General features: G+C 55.6%; 1 protein-coding gene and 1 long non-coding RNA gene across 2 annotated transcripts in view; one reads left to right on the forward strand and one right to left on the reverse strand.

Moving 5' to 3' along the window:
- Positions 1-6,113: 6,113 nt before the first annotated feature.
- LOC107183587 lies at positions 6,114-13,346 on the reverse strand. The gene is made up of 3 exons (XR_001514375.1): positions 13,335-13,346; positions 6,803-6,806; positions 6,114-6,293 (listed from the first exon to the last, which is right to left on the reverse strand). It is a non-coding gene; the product is annotated as an uncharacterized LOC107183587 (long non-coding RNA).
- Positions 13,347-15,488: 2,142 nt separating this feature from the next.
- PADI2 (peptidyl arginine deiminase, type II) overlaps positions 15,489-21,868 on the forward strand; it is a 115,022-nt gene continuing 108,642 nt past the window's right edge. The window contains exon 1 of the mRNA XM_006766774.2: positions 15,489-15,574. Coding sequence (XP_006766837.1) covers positions 15,489-15,574 — 86 coding nt within the window. The remainder of the gene's footprint in view (positions 15,575-21,868) is intronic.

The following is a 21,868-nucleotide window of genomic DNA, read 5'->3' on the forward strand; positions in this document are numbered from 1 at the left end:
CCAACACAGGACTACTGAACTCCATCAGCCCCCGTGCCCCTCCCCTGGCTCTGCCTCTCTCCTCAGACTCTTGGTGCCTCACCCCACACGTAAAGATGTCAGCGTCCTCGGAGGGCTGACTACGTGCACCAGGCGCTGGCTAGGCAGTTTACAGATCTTATCTCATATGACAGGAGGTCAGGCAGCACATAAAGCCCTGTGAGGTCGGAATGCCTGGGCTCCAATCCGCCCTGCCTCTACAGCCTCGACCTTGGGTAGTTCACTTCTCTGCAGCTCTAGCTCCCCATGGAAGATGAACGTTGTGGTAGGGGGATCGCATGAGCTATGTGTGAGAGGTTCAGTGCAGTGCCGGGCACCTAGCTTTCAGTAAAAGAAATGCCAGCCTGACCTGGTATGGCTCAGTGGATAGAGCATCGGCCTACAGACTGAAGGGTCCCAGGTTCGATTCCAGTCAAGGGCACATGCCCAGGTTGCGGGCTCAATCCCCAGGAGGGGGCGTGCAGGAGGCAGCCGATCAATGATTCTCATTATTAATGTTTCTAGCTCGCTCTCTCTCCCTCTCCCTTTCTCTCTGAAATCAATAAAATACATTTTTTAAAGAAATGCCAGTAATGATCAGTAGTATCTCCATTTCACAGGAGGAGAATCACAGCTGCAGGTCACACAGATAGGAGGCGGCAGAGCCAGAGTTTGCACCCCGGGTCCCTCTGACTCCAGCACTCCCACCCGCCACGATGTGGGGGTCTGCCCTCCTACCTCGACTCCAGAGCTGGCGCTCAGAGAAGGCGCTCAGAGCAATGGCCTGGGGAGGGGTGATTCGTTTCTGAAAACCCCCTCCTTTTAGCATTGGCAAGTGCTGGCTCCCGCCTGTGCTTGGGTGTTAATGGAACTTCATTCATTCATTTGACAGTCATTCATTGAGCGCCAGCTCTGTGTTAGGCACTCGTTAGGGTGATGGGGACACAGGTGCTGGGGATGGACAACACAAACCACAATCCCTGCTCTGACACATTTGTATTCTAGAGACAAAGACACAGGGAATAGAGCCTGCTTTGGCCATGCATTAAAATTCAACTCTTCATATATATATATAATTGATTTTTTTAAAAGAGAGGAAGGGAGAGGGATAAAGAGCTAGAAACATCCATGAGAGAGAAACATCGATCAGCCGCCTCCTGCACACCGCCCACTGGGGATGTGCCCGCAACCAAGGTACATGCCCTTGACTGGAATCGAACCTGGGACCTTTCAGTCCACAAGCCGACGCTCTATCCACTGAGACAAACCGGTCAGGGCAATTCAACTCTTCTTAAGTGTGGTTGACGTTAGACGGTGCAGTGAAATTCTTCCAAGCAAAAGATGGTGGTGACTTGGTCCTGGGGCAACAGTGAAGGTGGTGAGAAGTGGTTGGATTCTTGAAGCTGGAACTGAGAAGGTTTGCCAATGGATTGGATGTGGGCGTGAGAGAAAGAAAGGAGTCAAGGATAGCTGCGGTGTTTGGGGCCCCAGCAGCTAGAAGGAGTGACGGGGAAGGCTGCGGGTGGGCAGGCTGGGCAGGGGGTTGGCTGTTCCATGTTGGACTTGTTAGACATGAAATGTCTAGTAGACCTCTGAGTGGAGATGATGAATGACAGGGGGCATGCTCCCTCCATGTGGGCGGTTGGGGGTGATGAGGAGGAAAGTTCCCTCAGGAACCACAGGACACCCCTCCTCAGCCACGGGGTCCTCTCATTCCGGCTAGTCATTGCACAGACGGAATAAAGGACACACAACCAGAAGTCCCCCTTCACAGGTCTGGGAAGATAGCAAAGAGGGAGGTGGAGAAAGGAAGGATGCCACTGTCTGGGAACCAGTCTGATGGGGCCAGAGGGGGGACACAGGCTCTGCCTCCAGGAACCCCCAACCTGATGAGGGAGACAAGAAGCATAAAAACAGCATCAACATATTTTTGGTTACTTTCGATTTTAAAGCTCTTCCTGGAATGATCTTTCTTACCACCAGCAGATCTCAGAACAAATATTCTTGGTCTACAAAGTTTATTACACCCAAAGCACCAAGACAAAGTCTAGGTTTGCCCACGGATACAGAACCCAGCATAACCGTGTTTCAGGGATGTGAGGCCATTAACCAGGGCCAGAGCCATTTTGTTCATATGTAATGTAATGTAGAGTGCAAATTGCAGGTTCCCTAAGGGCACATGGCATATTCCCATTAAAAAAGGAGGGGTGGATGGGTGGTTGATGGGTGGGTGGAAGGTGGATGGATGGATGGGTGTTTGGGTGGGTTGGTGGATGGGTGGGTGGAAGGTGAATGGATGGATGGGTGTTTGGGTGGGTTGGTGGGTGGGTGGATGGTTGGATGAGTGAGTGGATAGATGGTTGGATGAGTGGATGGGTAGGTGAATGGGTGGATGGATGGGTGGATGGATGGGTGGATGGGTGGATGGGTGGGTCGGTGGATGGGTGAATGGATGGATGGAAAAGATGGAATTGTGTTCAAAGAACTATCTGCAAAGATGATGATAATGGTGACGATGATGGCAACAATGACAACAATGATGATGATGATGACAAAATGCGAGCAAACACATACAGAGCCCTCACCACATGCCAGGCAGTACTCTAAGCCCCTTCCACGTCCTGACTTATCTAATCCTCACAACAAGACTAGATGGCAGGTACCAATTAAGCCTGGAATCCCAAGTTCAAACAGAGCACAGCATGCGTCTGCAGGAGGTGCCTTCTGCAGGTTGTGGGCAGGGCAGGGGCCAGACCAGGTCACTGTATCTTTAAAGAAATGTTCTCAGAGCCGGAGGAAAGTGGGGGCAAATAGCAGAGAGTGGGCAGAGAGGCTGAGAGGAGCATCACTTTACAAATGAAAACGCCAGGGCACAGAGATGCTAAGGGACCCTTTCAAGATCCGAAGCTGGAAAGTGTGGAGCCGGGATCGGAGCCCAGGCCATCTGACCCTAAATGGGCTCGTAATATTTGACTAGATCAGCCGTGGGCAAACTACGGCCCGCGGGCTGGATCCGGCCCGTTTGAAATGAATAAAACTATTGAAAAAAAAGACCGTACCTTTTTATGTAATGATGTTTACTTTGAATTTATATTAGTTCACACAAACACTCCACCCATGCTTTTGTTCCGGCCCTCCGGTCCAGTTTAAGAACCCATTGTGGCCCTCGAGTCAAAAAGTTTGCCCACCCCTGGTCTAGATCCTTGGGAGGTAGAATATCGGGTCGTTCTACCTTCTTCCTCATGCTTTTGTGTATTGTTTGAACAGCTTTGGTGAGCAAAAATGTTTACTCTTGGGGGAAAACCAGAGGCATTTCCTGTCCTGGCCTCCCTGCCCACCCTCTGCTATCTGCTCCCTGCCTCCCTCCCTCTTTCCTCGTCTCTGAGAACATTTCTTTCCAGACACCATGCACTGCCAGGGCCACTACCCTGCTCAGAACCCTCAAAAGTCACCTCCTGCACACCCATTCTGCGGTCTACTTGAACTTGAAATTCCAGACTTAATAAATCAAATTTGGGAGGCGCCGGGGCAGTGGAGCGGAATGACATCATTGGCCCCTCTCCCCTCCCAGTAGAACATACCAAACTGCTGGGAGGGCCTGTCCGGGTCAGCCGCACACGCATCCCCATGCGGAGGGGGGGAGACCTGCCCACTGCCGGGTGACCGTGGGCTCCAGCTCGATTCCAGGATGTCCCCGAACAACCCAGGGAAACGCGGCAAGAGGGTGTCTGATGCCGGTGCGGCTGTGTCTAAGGCCTCATTTTCCCCATTCTTCAACCATTTCTTTCCAGCATCTTCCATGTGCCAGGCATCATTCTTGGCCCTGGGGATACAATAGTGAACTAGACAAACCATGATCCTGCCCTCAGGGGGCATACAGGGTAGCAAGAGAGACAGAATAAACCACAGGCTAGAGACTAGGATGTCAGGAGGGGTGAGACACAAGGAAGCGGGGTGCAGGGGCAGACTGGATGGGGTGCTGTACCCAGTGGGCTGGTCGGATTAGGCCAGTGGTCGGCAAACTACAGCTGGCAAACCGCGACTCGTGAGTCACATACGGCTCTTTGGCCCCTTCAGTGTGGCTCTTCCACAAAATATCGGCTCTTCCACAAAATACCAACTTCTGCGCATGGGCCACGAAGTTTCAGTTGCATGTACATGTGCACCCGCACGTGGTATTCTGTGGAAGAGCCACAGTGAAGGGGCCAAAGAGCCGCATGTGGCTCGCAAGCCAGTTTGCCGACCACGGGGTTAGGCTTATCTGGGGAAAGACAGTGGAGCTGAGATCTGAAAATAAGACCTTGGTGATGTCATGGGCTCTTCCAATCTCAACAAATCTAGGATTCCATTGATCTAGACGTACCCCCTCTTCAGTCTCCCTATTTACAAATGGGGCTGTTGAGCTAGACCGTTTCCAACCTCAGATGCCTCCAGGGGTCAGGCAGAGAGCATACATGTGTGGAGCTGCCAAATGCAAGACAATAGGGAAGAGCCGCAACGGTGGCAACGGGTATAGAGCCTGCTCTGGCCACACGTTCACATTCAACATTTCTTACCAGGAGGACGCTATGGGTCCAGCAAAACCCATCTGTAAGTCAGGCCCGGCCATGGGCAGTTCGTTCCAGACCCCAGCATTGCCTAGGTATGGATTGGTGGGTAAGGAGGGTGATGGAGGGAATAACACTGGTTGGGGAAGTCATTTGATGCTGATGAGAAGTCACTTGGGCCCAGGTGAGTCTTGCCACCATCGGGCATGGAACTCGCCTGCCTCAGGCCTTGTGACCAGTCAGAGTGGGTTCTGGGCTGCCCCCATGATTGCTGACACCAGCTCTTTCACTCTGGGGGACCCCCCTCCCCAACACACACACACCATCTGTGCCTGAGCTTATTGAGACAGCCATGGAGGGGGGATCTGCAGAGCCAGCCTCGGCCTTGCTCCACTCGCAGCGCCCCGAGCACAGGGACAGTGCTCTGCGGAGTCCCCGACGTCAAGCTGGAAGGGCCCCTAGAGACCATCAATCCAGCCCTCGCTTCCGGCTGGGTAAACCGAGGCTCAGAGAAGAGCAATGACATACCTGTGATGACACAGTAAAGTCACCGGAAGCCAAGCCTGGGCCCATGGCTTTCATTCATCCCCTCACTGACAAATATCTATTGGACACTGTATACAGGTGCTGTTCTAGAAGTCGGAGTTCTCACACCTGTTGAGAACTCTCAGCTTCTTATATTGACTTACTCCCCTGGGGTCCCCTAGGTCATCCCCAACCCCTTCCTGTGCCTCCTGGGACCCAGGGAAGGATCCTGGCCCCCCAGGTGGTGGAGAAGGGACCTCAGAGGCTCTGACTCAGCCACCATGAGAAAACAGGGTACACACTGCTTCCTGCAGGCAGAGAGCCCGGGGGCCAGTGGCTCTAATACAGGAAGTAGGGTCACAAATCACCCAACTCCATCCACTCGGTGCCCTCAGAGCTCGAACCCCAGGTCCAGGTATCTGCTGGGCACCATAGACCTTCAGGAATCATCGACTCCTGTTGGGCTCGAGAAGGTCCTCAGTGGCCGCATCGGCCGCGTTAATGACACCAGATGTGGAGCTGGCTGGGCACAATACAGACCTGGTGGGGGGCGGGCAGGGGGGTAGGGAGCTTGTAGTCAGTGGAGTCATCCTCCCCGCCCCCCGCAAGCACATCACCACCTTCTCTGCCCCCAACTGGCCTGTTCCCATCTCAGCAAATGGTGCTGCCCCCACCCCAGGTGCCCAAACAAGAAACCCAGGAAACCTCTTTTTTAAAAATATATACAGTGGGGCCTTGACTTATGAGTGTCCCGACTAACGAGTTTTTTGAGATACCAGCTGTCTCTCGGCTGATTTTTTTGCATTGAGTTGATAGAGTAATTTGAGTTAACAAACTCCTTAACGAGCTCGGTCTCAGAACGAATTAAACTCGTAAGTCAAGGCCCCACTGTATGCAGTATGATCCTTTATAGCACAACAGTGTTACCTCAGAAGTTCATAGAAAGTTCATAAGAACAAAGGGGGAGAGGGGCTAGACAGTCACACCTGGCTGGAGCGTATCATAACACATTGCTTTTCTAAGACAATCTAGCAATTTTTCTTCCATGGTTCCTAACCCTGACACAATCCTCCATATGTCAGTCCCCCCTCCCAGCACATTCAATTTCTCATGTCCCATTTCCTCCCCTTAGCACATTCTGTAACATTCTGTAACCCTTCCATGCCGCAGTCCCTCACCCTAGCCTAGCACACAAGCCCCACGCTGAGGATCGAGCCCACAACCTGGGTAGGTGCCCTGACCAGGAATCGAACCATGACCTTCTGGTTCATAGGTTGATGCTCAACCACTGAGCTACACCTCCCGGACCCAGGCAACCTCTTTGATCTTCCCTTACCCCACCCCCAACATCAAACAGTCACCCCCCTGACCTGTCAGCTCTACCTTTCAAATCTCTCTGCCCCATCCTTTCCTCTCTACCCCCTAGTTCACCCCAACCATCACCTGGCCACTGCCATCTCTCAGCTGAGACCTGAGCAGCCTCCTGGTCTTCCGGTCCCCAGGATCACTGTCCTCCACACCACAGGCAGCAGTGATCTGTCAGAAGCAGGCGACATCGCCCCCCTGAAAAGCCTGCTGCCTCCCCGTATGGCCTCCAGGTTAAAGGAGGGTGGCCGAGTGGACAAAGCCTAGACTTGCGGGCCTACCATCTAGGGTTTCGATCTGGGCTTGGCCATGCCTTGTACTTCAGGACCCTGGACAAATGATTTAACTTCTCTGAGGCTCAGTCTCCTAATTCCTACAGTCTGGAATAGTGTAGAAGTTGTCAATGACTTCTGTGGGGTGTAAAGTGCCTGGGATATAGTTGATCCTCAAGAAATAGACATTTAGCCTGGCGTTCAAGGCCCCCAGACCAGACCCCTGATGACAGCCCTTCACTCAGCGCCCACCCCCTGTCCTGATCATACTCCTCTATTTCCCCTACCCCTGCAGCCCCCTCTGGGGACTTGCTCCCTGACTGGGCTTTTCCAGAAGCTTCTGTCCATCTACAGCCTCCCTGTCCTCCTCTTCCCTCCCTTCCTTGTGCCTCTCTTCCTGCAGCACCCACTCCACGGGAAGACTCAACATTTCTTCGTGAATGTATATCCCACACCCGAATGAAATATGCCCAGGACAACAGTTTATTTTAAGTGAGAAAATTAAGTCAAAGAGTTGGGGGCAAAAAGACAAAGACTGAGGTGGACATCCTGTCTGGTTGGTGTACTTCCCTCTGAGTTCCCTGGTAGCCCAGGGAAAAAGGGGAAATACAATCTATTCCATGAATCATGGTGCTCACAAGGTAAAACTAACCCAGACAAGGAAGAGAAGCCAGCTCTTCCAGGCCCTGCGAGCTGCAGGAAATCCCCCCACCCCTGGGTGGGGTTTAATAAATAGGGAAGTCAGCTGGCATGGCTCAGTGGTTGAGTGTGGACCTCTGAACCTGGAGGTCAGGGTTCGATTCCCGGCCAGGGCACATGCCCGGGGTTGTGGGCTTGATCCCCAGCGTGGGGCTTGTAGGAGGCAGCTGATCAATGACTCTTTCTCATCATTGATGTTTCTATCTCTTTCTCCCTCTCCATTCTTCTCTGAAATCAACAAAAATATGAAAAATAAATGAATAAATGGGGCAAGTGTGGGACAATGAACTAAGTGATTCACAACATCCTCAGGATTGTGTCTGGTTGAGCCGCAGGTGTGTTGGGGGTGGGGTGTCTATAAGAGTGTCTGCTTGGCATCTTTCAGACCCTCCTCCATGAGCATTCTTTGTGTTATCTAAACCTTTGATGAAGGAGGGAGAGGCGGGGGATTTGGGGGTCCCTCTCTGACATTGGCCTTCCTTGCAGCTGCCAGAGCGGAGAGCCGGTATTTTCCAATGTCAGCCACCCTGGCTCCAGTTGAGGTCTCACTGTGAGAATCAGCCGGGCCAGCACCTCCTGCTGGCTCACTCGGAGCTGGGGACTCAGGCCTGGAAAGGGGTGAGGAGAGGACCTCGCTGGGCATCACCTGACACAGAGCTTCGCATCTCGGCAAGCCCTGCCAGGAAACATGGCCCACCCGCCTCATTGAACACCCAGACGCAAAGAGGCCCAGAGAGGGCAAGGGCCACAAAACACACAGCCTCCTGGAGGCAAAGTGGGATGAAGGACAGAAAGCCGACTCCAGAGTCAGAAACGTGGATTCTCATGGTTCCGTGAAAAACTCCTCTTTTCTTTCCACCAGGGCAGCTCTGTCCAATGGGACACCCCACCTGGGCCTGGCCTGTGCAGCCACTGTTCTCACCATCGATGCTGCTGATGAGATCGCCTCTGCCAAGACCCCCAAGGGAGAAAGCATTACACAGACCGGTCCGACATCTTTCCCAAAACCACTCATTCATTTATTCAACAACTAGAGACCCAGCAGGCAAAATCGTGTGAGACCCAGAAATCTGCCTCGCTGTGAGACCCATCAATGCACCTCCTGGTGACCGGTCGTTTGGTTGTTATGGTGTTACGGCCGCTGGCTTTTTATAATAGAGATAATAGTTATTGGGCTCTACCATGGACCAGGCCACAGGAGGAGAAACAAGCCTGGCCCCAGCCTGCCTGAGAGGAAAACATGGTTGATGGAGAAGGTGGGATACGTGAACACGTTGTCACGAGGAAGTTTTGGAAGAGCCACCACGGGGGATGCGCTGAGGACCGAGGTGCGGGTGTGGGAGGCAGGGAGGGTAGCAGTGGAAGCCCGTGTCGCTGAGCATGTCCCGTGTACCAGTTCTGGGCCGAGCACGTATCAGCACCGTCTGTCAGTCTTGCATCAAACCTGGGAGGTGAGCTATCATTTCTGCTCTGAAGAGGAGGGACTCCAGGCTTAGGGAGTTGAAGCAACAAGTCCCAGGTCTCCTGCTAATGAGGATGGAGGCAGAGCTGCTGCCCCATCCACAGGAATGGGGTGTTAATTGCTACGTTCTCCTGCCTCCGAGGAGGATGGTGGAGCCAGGGTAGCTTTTACCTCGTGTGCTGCCAGTGCCACCAGTGCTTCCAGGCTCAGGGACCACTTGGCCTCCGCCTCCTGTTGCATCACATACGCCCCAACGCCCTCCCTGGGAAGGCAAAACTGTCATGCGTCTGGCCTACAGGAGGACTCACGCGACACCCCTCCCAGCTGCCTCACACCAGTAAGGTCCTTTGGGCACTGGCAGCCCAACTCTGTCACCCTGGCACCCCTTCAAGGCCTGGAGCCTCCAAGCTTTGGCTTGGTCTGAGTCCTGGGGCCAGCCTGGGGGCAGAGGCCCACCCCAGGGAGGGCCCTGATGGCTGGGGGGGGACAGAGGGCACCTACATTCCTAAAAAATCAAGGGAAGAGGAAGCTTCAGAGATAAACCTGGAAGTCTGTGGGTTCACGTTTAAAACACATAAGAGAGTAGACACTCAGGGCCAAGCAGAGTGGGGGCTCAAAGCCCACCCGCTCCCCCACCCCCTCCAACAGTCCCTACAGCCCTGTGAGGAGCCTGGCTTGTCACGGATAATGAGCCCAGAGAGGACCAGCACTCGAGCCCAGGCCACACAGCCCATTCCCTGGGGAGAAAGGTAGTGGCACTGGGGTGCAGGTGGTCAGTGGTCGGGCAGGCTGGGCCCACGGTGGACAGAGCACTGGCCCATCACTGACTGGCTGTGTGACCCCAGGCGGCCACTTGACCCCTCTGGGCTACTTCAGCCTCCTCTGCAAAATGGGGCTTGTTGTTCTGTACTGGACTTGACCACACGGCCTCCTTGACATCCCACCCTGCAGATGAAGAAACTGAGGCTGGGAGCCATCAGGTGACTCAGCCCGTGAAACCGGCCCCAGCACTGTTGGGGTACAGGCGGAAGGTCACGGGCAGGGAGACTGAGGCCGGGAGAGGAGAGGTGAGCGGCTCAGATCACACAGCAGTCAGCTGCGGAGCGGAGGCTGGGAGCCAGCTCCCAGCACCTTGCCTGGCTCCAAAGAAAACAATGTAATCTCCTTAAGTCTTTGGCAAGGAAGCCAGGTCTTACCAGATGGGCTGTGGCCAACACCCTGGAAGCTGGCGACACCCCTGCCACATCCTCCTTTCCTGCCCACCTCCCACTGTCTTTTCTGGGAAAGGCAGCTCTTACCACACAAACATGTCCTTCCTCAGAACCAGGCCCCCGCAGGTGGCACCTCCGCCTCCCCACCCTGGCACCCTGGCACCCCGGCACTCCTTGCAGAATGGATAAGAGGCAGGGTAGCTGTTGCTACACCCTAACTTTGCTGGCATCAGCAACGTGAGAACTCAGGCTCCCCCAAAAGTGCTCCCCCCCCCGCCCCCCGCCAAGCAGGAGCATGGAACCTTTTTTCCGCCAAGGGCTATTTGGTATTTATACCATCACTCGCGTAATATAATTCGCTGAATATAAATTTATGTTGCTATGAAAAACGCTCCTAGCTTTATTGAATTTCGAGTCCCACCTGCGGTTGCCTTGGCAGGGCCAGACCAAACGATTCCATGGGCCTTATGTGGCCCTCGGGCCGGACGTTCCCCACCCTGACAGGAAGAGGGGAGGACACACACTGAGCACCTGCTCGGAGCACTCCCAGAGCTCACGTGGTCTCCTGCATCCCAGCAAGGCAGGTACAGGGGAGCAAAGCATGGCTCAGAGAGGGGCCGGCGCTGCCCAGGGCCACACAGGTCAATCAGGGCAGTCATCCGACCCCAAGCCCGTGTTCCCCAGCTGCTGCTCTCCAGCGCTCTGCACCCACCCCTGGCCTGGGTCAAAGGTAGGTCCCCCAGCCCAGAAGAGGGGGACACTCCTGACTGAGACCTCCCACAAGTCAGAGCCCTCCTGTACATGTCGGGGGACAGGAGACAGTGTGATGGTCTCTGAGTGCTTTGGGCACTGGCTGCCCAACTCTGTTACCCTTGCACCCCTGACCGCTGACCGGACACAGGCCGAGGCCACCCAGCCCCTGCTGGTCTTGGCCTGGTCTGAGTTCAGGAGCCAGCCTGGGGCAGAGGCCCACTCCAGAGAGGGCCCTGATGGCTGGGTAAGGAAGTGGGGTGCATACACTCCCCCTTCTGGGGGCCCATAGGTTGCCTCTTCCTGGCCCTCGCCTTGGCCACATGCCCTCCGGGGCCTGGGGGCCTCACTTCCACCCTCCAAGGTGGCTGTGATGCTTCGTGGGCTGATCAGGATTCCCAGGCCTCCAGGAGGCAGCACCCGCGGATCTTGGGGGACAGGGGTTAAGGCATGGATGTGGTGATCTGCTTGGTCCCCTGGTCCCACCTCCTGACCCAGGAAGGCCGACATTAGGCAGAGACAACGGGTCACACACTGACCCCAAGACTTTAAGAGGGTGGGGGTGAGAGTTGGGGTCAGCACAGTCTGCAGAGGCCGCGCGTGAGTGACCACCCATCCCCACAGTGCTGCCTGCCCTTCCCCCGCCCCAGGCCTTCACCCCTCTCGTCCGTGTCCATGGCTTATGCACATACGCATACCAGTGCTTTGTTGATCTCTGCTCACCTACCACCTTCTCTCTGAGGGCCTGCAGTCTGTCCCATGTTCTGTGTCTCTGGATCTATTCCAGGCTGGGTGTTCATTCCCAGGGTCAAACGCACCCCTTGCTTCTCTGTTAGTCCCCTGGGAACCTGCTCCAAGGTGCTCACGGCATCTCCTTCCTAGACAAGCTTCAGAGAAGCCTCACAGATCACAGCACTGGGGCCCTGCGAGGCCGCCCGCACCCCCTGCCTCTGCCTACAGCCGCCCTCCGGGACACACTGCCCTCAAGCCCGCGAGGCCCTGTCATCTGTGCGCTGACCGCTGACCGGCTGGCTGCGGAGTTCCTGTGGCCTGGGCCCCGCCTCCATGAGGCCCACCTGACCCAGCCCCTGCCTGGCCCCTTCCCTCCAAGCGCTGGCCTGCGCCCTGTCTGGCTCACATCCTCCGAAGTCCCCTTCAGGGTTGGCAGCCCGAGGGGTGGGAGGGGGAGTCTGGCTTTGCCTGACATGGCACACACTGACCCCAGGACAGGTGAGGACTTCAAAACCGCAGCTCCGCAGCGAATTCCCCAGGCCTGACCCACCCCTGCTCCCCACCAGGGCCCCACCCTCCCGGCTGTATGACTCACCTCCACGGAGCACCGGGGGCCAGGTTCCGGGGCCAAGACTTCGACAGTGCCCTGCTGGGTCCAGACAGAACACCCAAACCGGGGTGGAAACCAGGGGAGAGGTCAGCAGGTGAGCTCAGGGTCAGCCAATGGGGCTGGTGGAGTCAAGGAAACTTCTAGAAGCAGTGTCACCGCAAAGGATTTAAAGACTCAGCCCAGAAAACAAACACGGGGAAACCTTTCCTTTCACCCTGCCTGGGTTCCGAACACATTCTTCTTCACTAACCTTCTTATAGAAAACATGTGAGTGTGGCAGGTGGGGGCCCTTGTTTCCTTCCCATTGAAACGAGTCTCCTCCATCAGAGGTGAGTTCCCTGGGGGCAGGGGCCCCAGCCACAGACCTGGTGCCCAGCACCGGCACAAACAGGGCCCGGCCCATCCATCACTGAGGCCCAGAACGAGCTGATGACTAAAGGAGTGACATTTCCACTTACAGGAGCGGATACGCGTAGCTCCTGCATCGGACAAAGGACTGACCCAGAACAGAATGAGAAACGCCTGCAAATTGACGTGAAGGGACAAACCACAGGCCCCATAAGTGGAGTGAAACTCAAACTCCACACGCCCCGGATCCTCAGCCGGACCTTCAGGGGGAGTCTGCACCCACAGCTTCCCGGCTGCGACCCCAGCCCCCCCGAGGCAGGCACCCACCTGGGCCTTTACTGGGGGTAAACTTTGGAAAGTCTCATGCAAAGTGCCCAGGGGAAAGGCGGAAAGGCGCAGGGAGTCTTCCAGACAAGGCGTAGGCTCTCCCGCTGGGTGAGCTGGGCTCAGCGCTAACAGGGGTGTGAGGATAGGGGTTCCAGCCACCCTCAGATGGGAGGGGAGGCCCCCTGACTGCACAAGCTGGGTCTCCCCAAGAAGTAGGCCACCAGAATAGAAGGGGCACCAGGCCAGGAGTCAGGAGGCCTGGGTTCCAGCCCTAACACCCGGCAGACTGGCTGGGCGACCTTGGGCACCTGCCCGTGACCTCCGTCTTTCCATCTGTAAGGAGAGGATTGGGCAGCTGATCCTCAGAGAGCTGTCCAGCTCTGACTCAGAGACTCAGCCCGCACCTCCTGCTCCCCCTCCCCCACTTCCCCCTGCGTCAGTCAGCCCAGCTCCCCCAGCCTCAGTGACCCCACTCCCCACGTGACCCACAGTCAGGCCAGTCAGGGTGGGACTGAGTCTGAGAACCAACCAGCCCCAGCCCAGGCCTGAATCACCCAGCCCGACCCTGGCTCTCTGCCCTGGGTGCTCTAGTTGCCAGCGTGGCCGGGCAGGGCGGGCACCTTGTTTCAAACCACTGCTTTCCTTAGCACCTACTTCCTGCCCCACTTCTCCTGAGACCACGTGCGGCCTCCTTCCTCCAGAGGTCCAGCACTGCTCCCCAGGCGCCAGCCACACACAACACCCGCCTCCTGGCTGCTGGCTCTGAAGGAGAAAGACAGAGGAGGACAGGCTGGTGTGCAGAGCCCATGCTCTGTGGGAGGCCCAGACCAACTGCCCGTCCCTCAGAAGCATCCTGTCTGATGGGGGAGGCACTGTCCTATCCCTGGGAAGCTTCCTGTCTGATGGGGGAGGCACAGTCTCTGTCCTGGGGAAGCTTCCTGTCTGATGGGGGAGGCACAGTCTCTGTCCTGGGGAAGCTTCCTATCTGATGGGGGAGGCACCGTCTCTCTCCTGGGGAAGCTTCCTGTCTGATGGGGGAGGCACCGTCTCTGTCCTGGAGAAGCTTCCTGTCTGATGGGGAGACAGTCCGGCCACACAGGTCATCTAGTCTGCTATGTTTGTCCCTCATAGGAGTTAGGGTTAGCAAAGCCCCTCTCTCCCTTTTGCAAATCTTCTGATCTGATGGGGGAGGCGCAGCCCCCGTCCTGGAGGACTCTCCAGTCTGATGGAGGGGGCCACCGGAAGCGCTCTCCCTGTGGGTGGAAGGGACCCGCTCTCTCATGCACACTTGCTTGTTTCTGGCGAACAGCTCCCACGCACTGTCTCCTGGAGCCTCGTCACCATCCAGGCGCGAGGCCAGCCAGAGATTGGCCTCTCTGTTTGCACTGGGGACCCTGGAGAAAGAGAAGCAGCGGGGGTGAGGCCCTACAGCAGGCAGGACCAGAGCCGCGTGTATCTCCAGAAGGAAGGAGGAACGCGGAGAAGAGGGCTGGATGACTAAGGAAGCTGGTTCCCCAGACCCTTGACCCAGAAAGGCTGGCAGCCCGTGCCCTCTGCCCCAGCACCCCTGTGGGGGCCTGACTCAGGGCTGCCAGAGCAGGCCTTTCTCAAGCGGTTTGGAAGACATTTTTTATTTGAGGGAGGCTGCTGCCCTGCCAGGCATTTATGAGCCCAGTTTATTGGTCTGGCCCAGGGAGCCTGAGGCACAGCTTTTGCATGAGGCAAGGGAAATGCCTGCCAGGGTACAGCCCCAGCCCAGGCCACAGCTCCTCTGAAGGCCACAGTGGGGGAGGCTGGAACTCTTCAACGGTCAGAGCCAGAGGGACCCCAGGGCTGAGCTGGCCAACCCTGCCTCTTACCGAAGGGAATAGTGAAGACCAGAGACGGGCAGTAACTTGCCCAAGGTCACACAGCACATCAGCAGCAGAGCTGGGGCCTGCCACTGCCCCCTGGCCCATGGACTATTATAAACTGTTATGAAAGTTCATATTTAAGTCTTTTCCAGGACATATGCTTTCATTTCTCTTTGGCAAATACCTAGGTGTGGAATTGCTAGCTCGTATGGCAAATACATGTTTAATTTTAAAAGAAACCGTGCCTGGTCATTTTAATAGTCTCATATCCCGTGTTTCTGCGTTCGATCCTTTCCTTTATCTGTTTAAGTTGTCAAGCGCCCTTATTTCCTAATGCGCATGCGCTAATTCCAATGCCGGGAGTATCTGCAGGCCTGAGCCTCCTGTTTCTTGTTCTGGTAAAACGTGTTCATGGAATCTTGGTTTTTGTGGTTTTTGATTTTTTTATTGTGAGCTCATGGCCATTAGGACTCAATCTGTGGGAATGGTAAGAGGCTTTGATTGCTTTGCTTTCCTCCAGGGAGGACTTTAGTTTGTTTTGTACTGGACCCTGGGAGTGCTAGTCGCCAAGGACGACCTTAAACTAAATTCTCAGCTCGAGGTCTCTGAACAGAGCAAGAGGCAGGGACCGGGGCTCTAACCTCACTGAGGGGGGGAAGGGGAGACATATTTCCCCTCCATCCTGAGTCAAAGCCACGGCCAACCATTTTTCTGGCCACCTCCTTTGGGAAGACAGATATGTTTCCAGTGTACCCCCTCATTAGTGGCGATGCCCGAGGAGGATCTGACCCGATGGGGAATCTCAGATGCCATGCTCTACCTGGTCGGGTTTTGGGCGATGCCTCCCGTCTCACGGTATGTCTGTGAAAAGCAAGGCTCCACATGGCTGGTCGGGGAGGGGGGTGCCAAAGGGCACAGCCTCTTTGGAAAACAGTGCGGCAGTCTCTTCTAAAGCGAAGAAGCATGCACGTGCCATATGACCCGACAGGCTCACTCCCAGCTGTTTACCCAAGTGGACTGACACCGACAGGCACCCCATAACCTGTGCACAGTGTTTAGAACAGCTTTACTCACAACCGCTGCCAACAGCCCTGCTGTCCTGCAACAAGTGGGTGGAGAGATGAGCCGTGGTACACCCGTGCCAGGGCATAGACTACTGACACACACCATCACACCGAGGACCCGCGAATGCCTTCTGCTAAGAAGAGCCAGACACAAAAGGTGACATACGGCATAAATCCATTTAAATGACCTTCGGGAAAGGGCAAAACTAGATTAGGATAGAAAACAGTTAAGTGACTCAAGGAGCTTTATACTAAAAGGGGTGAATTTCACTCTCTGTAAACTGGGCCTCAATTTAAAAACCGACATAGGTCTGGTCTCCGGGAATCTTTTAAGGGGGTTGGCAGTCCAGGGCTCCCTTGCCTCTCTCTTGATTTGTGTACACATTCGTCTTCAGTTATTATTTTCATTATTACCTTTTTGCGTTTAAGTGCTTCGTCTGCTTTTTTGCCGGTTCGATCATGCATTTTAAAACCTTCTTTTAGCTCTGTGCCCAGAGCTCCAGACTAGTGAGGGAGACAGCATGTTATCCTCAAAGGCTCCTGGTCCCACGGAGTAGGCCAAGCCAGGCCAGCAGGGAGGCGCTCCTCCCCAGCTCCCCTGGGCCTCCCAGATCACATAACTTTTTCATAACGACAATAATGGCGATAATTAACTGGCATAAAACTGTGATGCACAGAAGGCAGCTGACTGGGCTCTCGGCCAGGGAGGCAGTGCTGCGTGACTCACAGCCCGGCTGCTGGTAACAGCGGGGCAGCCAGAGGGGCGGCCGCCTGACCGGACTCCAGGATGTCCGCTCACGCACATGGGTGGGTGGGCCTCGAGGTGCAGGACTCTAAGGATGGGCCTGGCTCGGTCCTGTCAGCGTCCAGAGGCTTCCAGGGCCTGTGCTCCCTGAGACCAGAGGCGTAGAGTGGCTGACTTCAGAGGGGACCTGTTTCTCCCGCAGGTCCTCTTAGAAGCCCTCCAACAGAGATCGCAGCTCCGGATCCAAAGGTTGGCCTGGCTTTGCAGACGACAGAACCTCCCGGAGGCCAGCCTGGCTCTCCCTCCAAAAACCTCACTCACATCTTTCCTCTCCTCAGCATCCCTGGCTCGGGCCCCACTTCCTTCATTCTCTCAAGAAATACTGAGGACCTACTGTGTGCCTGGTTCTGAGCTGGCCATGGGGATCGCATTTGGCCCAGATACAGCTGTGCCTCAGGGTTCAGTCTGGGAAAGGCAGGTGGGCAAACTGAGGATGATGGTGGTGGTGATGGTGGTGACAGTGGAGATGAAAGGTCCCATGTGTTGAGGGCTCACTATGTGCCCAGCACCGTGCTAAGCACTTGACACTCATTAACTCATATTCTTCATTACAGCCCTATGAGGTCACAGTCATTATTTTAATAATGGGTAACATTTACCACTTAGTAAGTGCCAGGCACGGCTCTAAATGCTGGACCAGGGTTAACCCATGGTTAACCAAGGTCGGCACTATGACTGCCCCCGCTTATACAGGTGAGGAAACTGAAGTACAGAGACACTTAATAACGTGTCCAAGGTCACACAGCCAGTAACCGGCAGAGCAAAATGCATTTGCTATGATGGATGAAGACAGGGTGTGCTGTGGGACACAAAGAAGGGTCCATCCCTCCTGAGCAGATCCAGGAAGACTTTGCAGAGGAGGCGACATTTAAGCCAGGTCTTAAGGGATCAGTAGGGCTTTAAGGGGGTTGGAGCAAGGGCCCTGCAGCACATTTAGGGACAGGGCGTAATTCACGTGGGGATGCTCAGGTCGGAGAGGTGGGAAGAGTGAGGTCACAAAGGGCCTTGGGGTAGGCGGAGGGGCTTGGGCTGACCCTGAAGGCAACTGGAGGCTGCACACCCGTCATCTCCTCAAGAAGGAGGGGACCTGGGAAGCTGCTATGTCACCCATCGCAGGGGCGGGGTAGGCCATAAAGTCAAGGCCACTAGGCGGTCAAGGACTGACCCCTGGCTTTGACAGAAAGGACTCCCTCCGGAGGGCCCTGTGGGGGCGCTGGGAGCTGAGAAGGTGTGAGGAATGACGCAGCAGGGACAGGGCCAGGGAGGGGCCGCAGCGCCACATTTCCCAGACGGAGGACTCCTGGTAGGTCTGGCCTGAGATGACTGAGCCATAGAGGAACAGAGCTGTGGACACTGAGGCCCAGAGAGAAAAACAGCGCCACCCAGCAAGCGGGGGAGGGGAGCGGCCAGGGGAGATGGTGGCGCTGGCCCAGGCACGACCCCGCAGGGCAGCTCCTGAGTCACCAGTCCCACACCGGTCTGTGTGGCTTCCTCGTGAGGCCCATCATGTCCTCATGACTGGCAGCCCAGCCCCCGGGCAGTTACTCACAGGCTTGTTTCAGAGGCTGAACAGATGGAGGAGCAGGGGAGCAATAGAGATTGGACTTGGCCTCTGGCCAGCTTCCTGCTCCAGCTTCTCCCTTTCCTTGGCCCCTTCTCGCCCCCGTCTCTTCTTTCCTGGGGCCTCTGAGCCTACCCATCCAACTGGGGGCTTCTCCAGGGCATCTGTGTCTCCCCATCCCCTGGGAGTCCCTGGACCCCTGGCTCTGGGAGACTGGCCAGCCCTGGTAAACGTATCCTCTCTATTTGGGGTCTCTTTGGAGGCACACACTCAGAGCCTCCCCCTGCCGAAGGCCAGCGGCTGAGGGAAAACCCCCAGACTCACACTGACCTGGCTCTGCATCCGGATCGCCACCTCCCAGCCCTGGGACCTGAGGCCATTTACTTAACCTTCCCAGCCTCTAGCTCCTCACCTATAAAACACGGACAGTAACAGCCACCGGCCTCGGGGGGTTGATGAGAAGTAAATGACAATGTTTGTCAAGGGTTTAATGCGGTGAGTGTACCATAAATGGGCACAATTAGCATTGCTAGAAAAAGAATCACAGGAGATGGCCACGCTCAGAGTTTACACTTCCATCCGAGGTCTCGTGGGAGCCTCCGTGAGGTCACGTGGGTGGAGGTCCTCAGTAGAGGCTCCAGTGGTCCAGGCTCCTTGCCTGGAGTCGCCGAGCCCATCCTCCTGGCTCTGACTTCGTAATCCGGACCCACCCGTTGACAGGAATCTGTGCTGCATCTGAGTATTTACAGGCTGGTGCCTGGAGCACATTACTGAACCTCTCTCGGCCTCAGTTTCCTCATCTGTAAAGTGGGGATAATAGTAGTACCTCTCTCATAAGCTTGTTGTGAAGAGTAGATGATGTGATGCGTGTACAGGGCGTAGAAAACCCTCTGGCAGAGTCATTGTTAACCATGTAAGTGTGCGCTGACGTCATTATTTACTGAGCACCTACTATATATTTAAAATATCACATGTAACCTTCATGACAATATTGTTTCCATTTTACAGAATGAGGGAGCTGGTTGGAGGGTCCTACATTCGGAGATGTCCCACTGAGGTGACGGGTCACCAGATACTGAATATGGGCAAGGCAGAGCTCCCTTTGGCTGAGGGCAAGTCCTGGAGAGAAACTGATCTGAGAGCTGCCAGCCATCACTATTCCTCCAAGCTGGAAAATATGCTTCAGGAATTTTTTTGTTTGTGGTGGGGGAGCATCCAGTAGCATATGGCACATCCACCAGAGTGTAAATGGCTTGCCAACTAGAAAGTGATGAATCCAGAATTTAAAGCCCCTCCTTAGAGCGCATTCTTCCTCCTGTTTCACTCTGCTTCCCATCAGAGAGGGAAGGGAAAAACATAAAAATGGAATCAGCAATTTTCCACGCAGAAGACTGCTAGGTGCCTGTCCCCCAGCACTGTCCCCTTCTTTTTTTATTTTTTAGATATATCTGTATTGATTTCAGAGAGGAAGAGGGAGAGAGAGATGGAAACATCAATGATGAGAGAGAATCACCCATCAGGCGCCTCCTGCATGCCCTCCACGGGGATCCAGCCCACAGCCCAGGCACATGCCCTGGCTGGGAATGGAACCCTGACCTCCTGGTTCATGGGTCATGATCAACCACTGAGCCACACCAGCTAAGCCACTCACCCCTTATCCTATCTAATAAAAGAGAAACACGGTAATTAGTGTACGATCGCTACCCTTCCCATTGGCTAATTAGGGCGATATGCAAATTAACTGCCAGCCAAGATGGCGGCCGGCAGCCAGGCAGTTTAAACTGAACATGAGGCTTGCTTGCTTCAGTGATGGAGGACTCCAACGTTCCCCTCCTGCCTTGTCCGCCTCTGAGCTTGCAGTTTGAAACATTGTAACAAATATAGAAGCTAAACAAAACTCCAGAAACAAGCTTTCAGCCAGCCGGGATCTCAGAGGTGGAGTTGATACATGTTTCGATAATAGAACCCAAACAAACCGGATACCTGCTTTCAGCAGCAGAGGCCTCAGGGCTGAAGCCAGAGCTAAAGCTGGCCCAGAATCAAAAAAAGAAAAAAGAAAAAAAAGGAGCAGTTGGGAGCTTCAGTCCCCAGCCAGCCTGAAAACAGCCCTCAGCCCCTCACCCAGACTGGCCAGGCACCCCAGTGGGGACTCCCGCGCTGAAGGGTGTGTGACCAGCTGCAAACAGCCATCATCCCCTCACCCAGGCTGGCCAGGCACCCCAGTGGGGACCCCTGATCCAGGACACCCTTCAGGGCAAACCAGCTGGCTCCCACCTATGCACCAGACCTCTATCCTATATAGTAAAAGGGTAATATGCCTCCCAGCACCGGGGTCAGCGGAGCCGAGAGGCCTCCCGGCACCGGGATCAGCGTGACAGGGGGCAGTGCCCAAACCCCCTGATCGCCCCGCGGCTCTGTGTGTGACAGGGGTCAGGGCCACAACCTCCCTATCTGCCCTGCTCTGTTTGTGGCAGAGGAAGGCGCCCCAATCCCCTGATCAGCCCTGCTCTGTGCCTGATAGAGGGGAGCTCCCCAACCCCCTGATCCCCCTGCAGCTCTGTGTGTGACAGGGTGCGGCGCCCCAACCCCGCCCCCCCCACACACACACACACACGGACCCTGCTCTGTGTGTGATGGGGTAGAGCCATAACCTCCCCATCAGCCCTGCCCTGAGTGTGAGAGTGGCGGTGCCCCAAGCCCCTGATCAGCCCTGCTCTGTGGGTGATAGAGGGTGGCGACCCAACCTCCTGATCAGCCCTGCTCTGTGTGTGACAGGGGGCAGCGCCTCAACCCCCCAATCAGCCCTACCCTGAGTGTGACTGAGATGGCATCCCAACCTCCTGATCCGCCCTGCTCTGTGCATGACAGGGGGCGGTGCCCCAACTCCCCAATCGGCCCTGCTCTGAGCCCGACCAGGGGCTGCACCTAGGGATTGGGCCTGCCCCCTGCCACCCGGGAGCAGGCCTAAGCCAACAGGTCGTTATCTCCCAAGGGGTCCCAGACTTCAAGAGGGCACAGGCCGGGCTGAAGGACGCCCCCCTCCCTGCCAAGTGCACAAATTTTTGTGCACCAGGCCTCTAGTATAATAGTAAAAGCTTTAGCTGGACACATGGCCACACAGCTTAGGACTCCATTTCCCAGCATCCCTTGCAGGTGATGTGACCATATGACCAAAATATGTCCAAGTCATACAAAAGGAAGTGATAAATGAAAATTTTAGATTGTGCCTTTAAGAAACAAAAGAAAGGCTCTCCTCCCCTCCTCCCCGCCAAAAAGCTCCCCGTTTCGCTCACCTCCCCTCCTCCCTGTCAAAAAGCTCCCATCACCACCTTCCACTGGTAAGAAGAGGTATGTGCTCAGGAGCATGGGGGCGGGGCAAGCTGAGGAGAGCAAGGCCTACAGAATGGTGCTGGGACACTGAACCAACGAGTCACTGGGCCTCCTCCTCTCCTCTCTCCTCTATTCCCTGTTCGTCCTCTCCTCCTCTCCTCCTCCTCTACTCCCTCTTCATCCTCTCCTCCCTCCTCCTCCTCTCCTCTCTCCTCCTCTCCTCCCTCCTCCTCCTCTGCTCCTCCCGCCCCAAAACGCTCCTCCAGAGGCAGCGCCTCATTCCCTCCCTCCTCCCCAGCGGTGCTCCTCCCTTTCTGCCTCGTCTCTCTCTCTCTCTCTCTCTCTCTCTCTCTCTCTCTCTCTCTCTCTCTCTCTTTCTCTCTCTCCTC

The sequence above is a fragment of the Myotis davidii genome, unplaced genomic scaffold (assembly GCF_000327345.1).
Source record: "Myotis davidii unplaced genomic scaffold, ASM32734v1 scaffold299, whole genome shotgun sequence".
Taxonomy (NCBI): Eukaryota; Metazoa; Chordata; class Mammalia; order Chiroptera; family Vespertilionidae; genus Myotis; species Myotis davidii.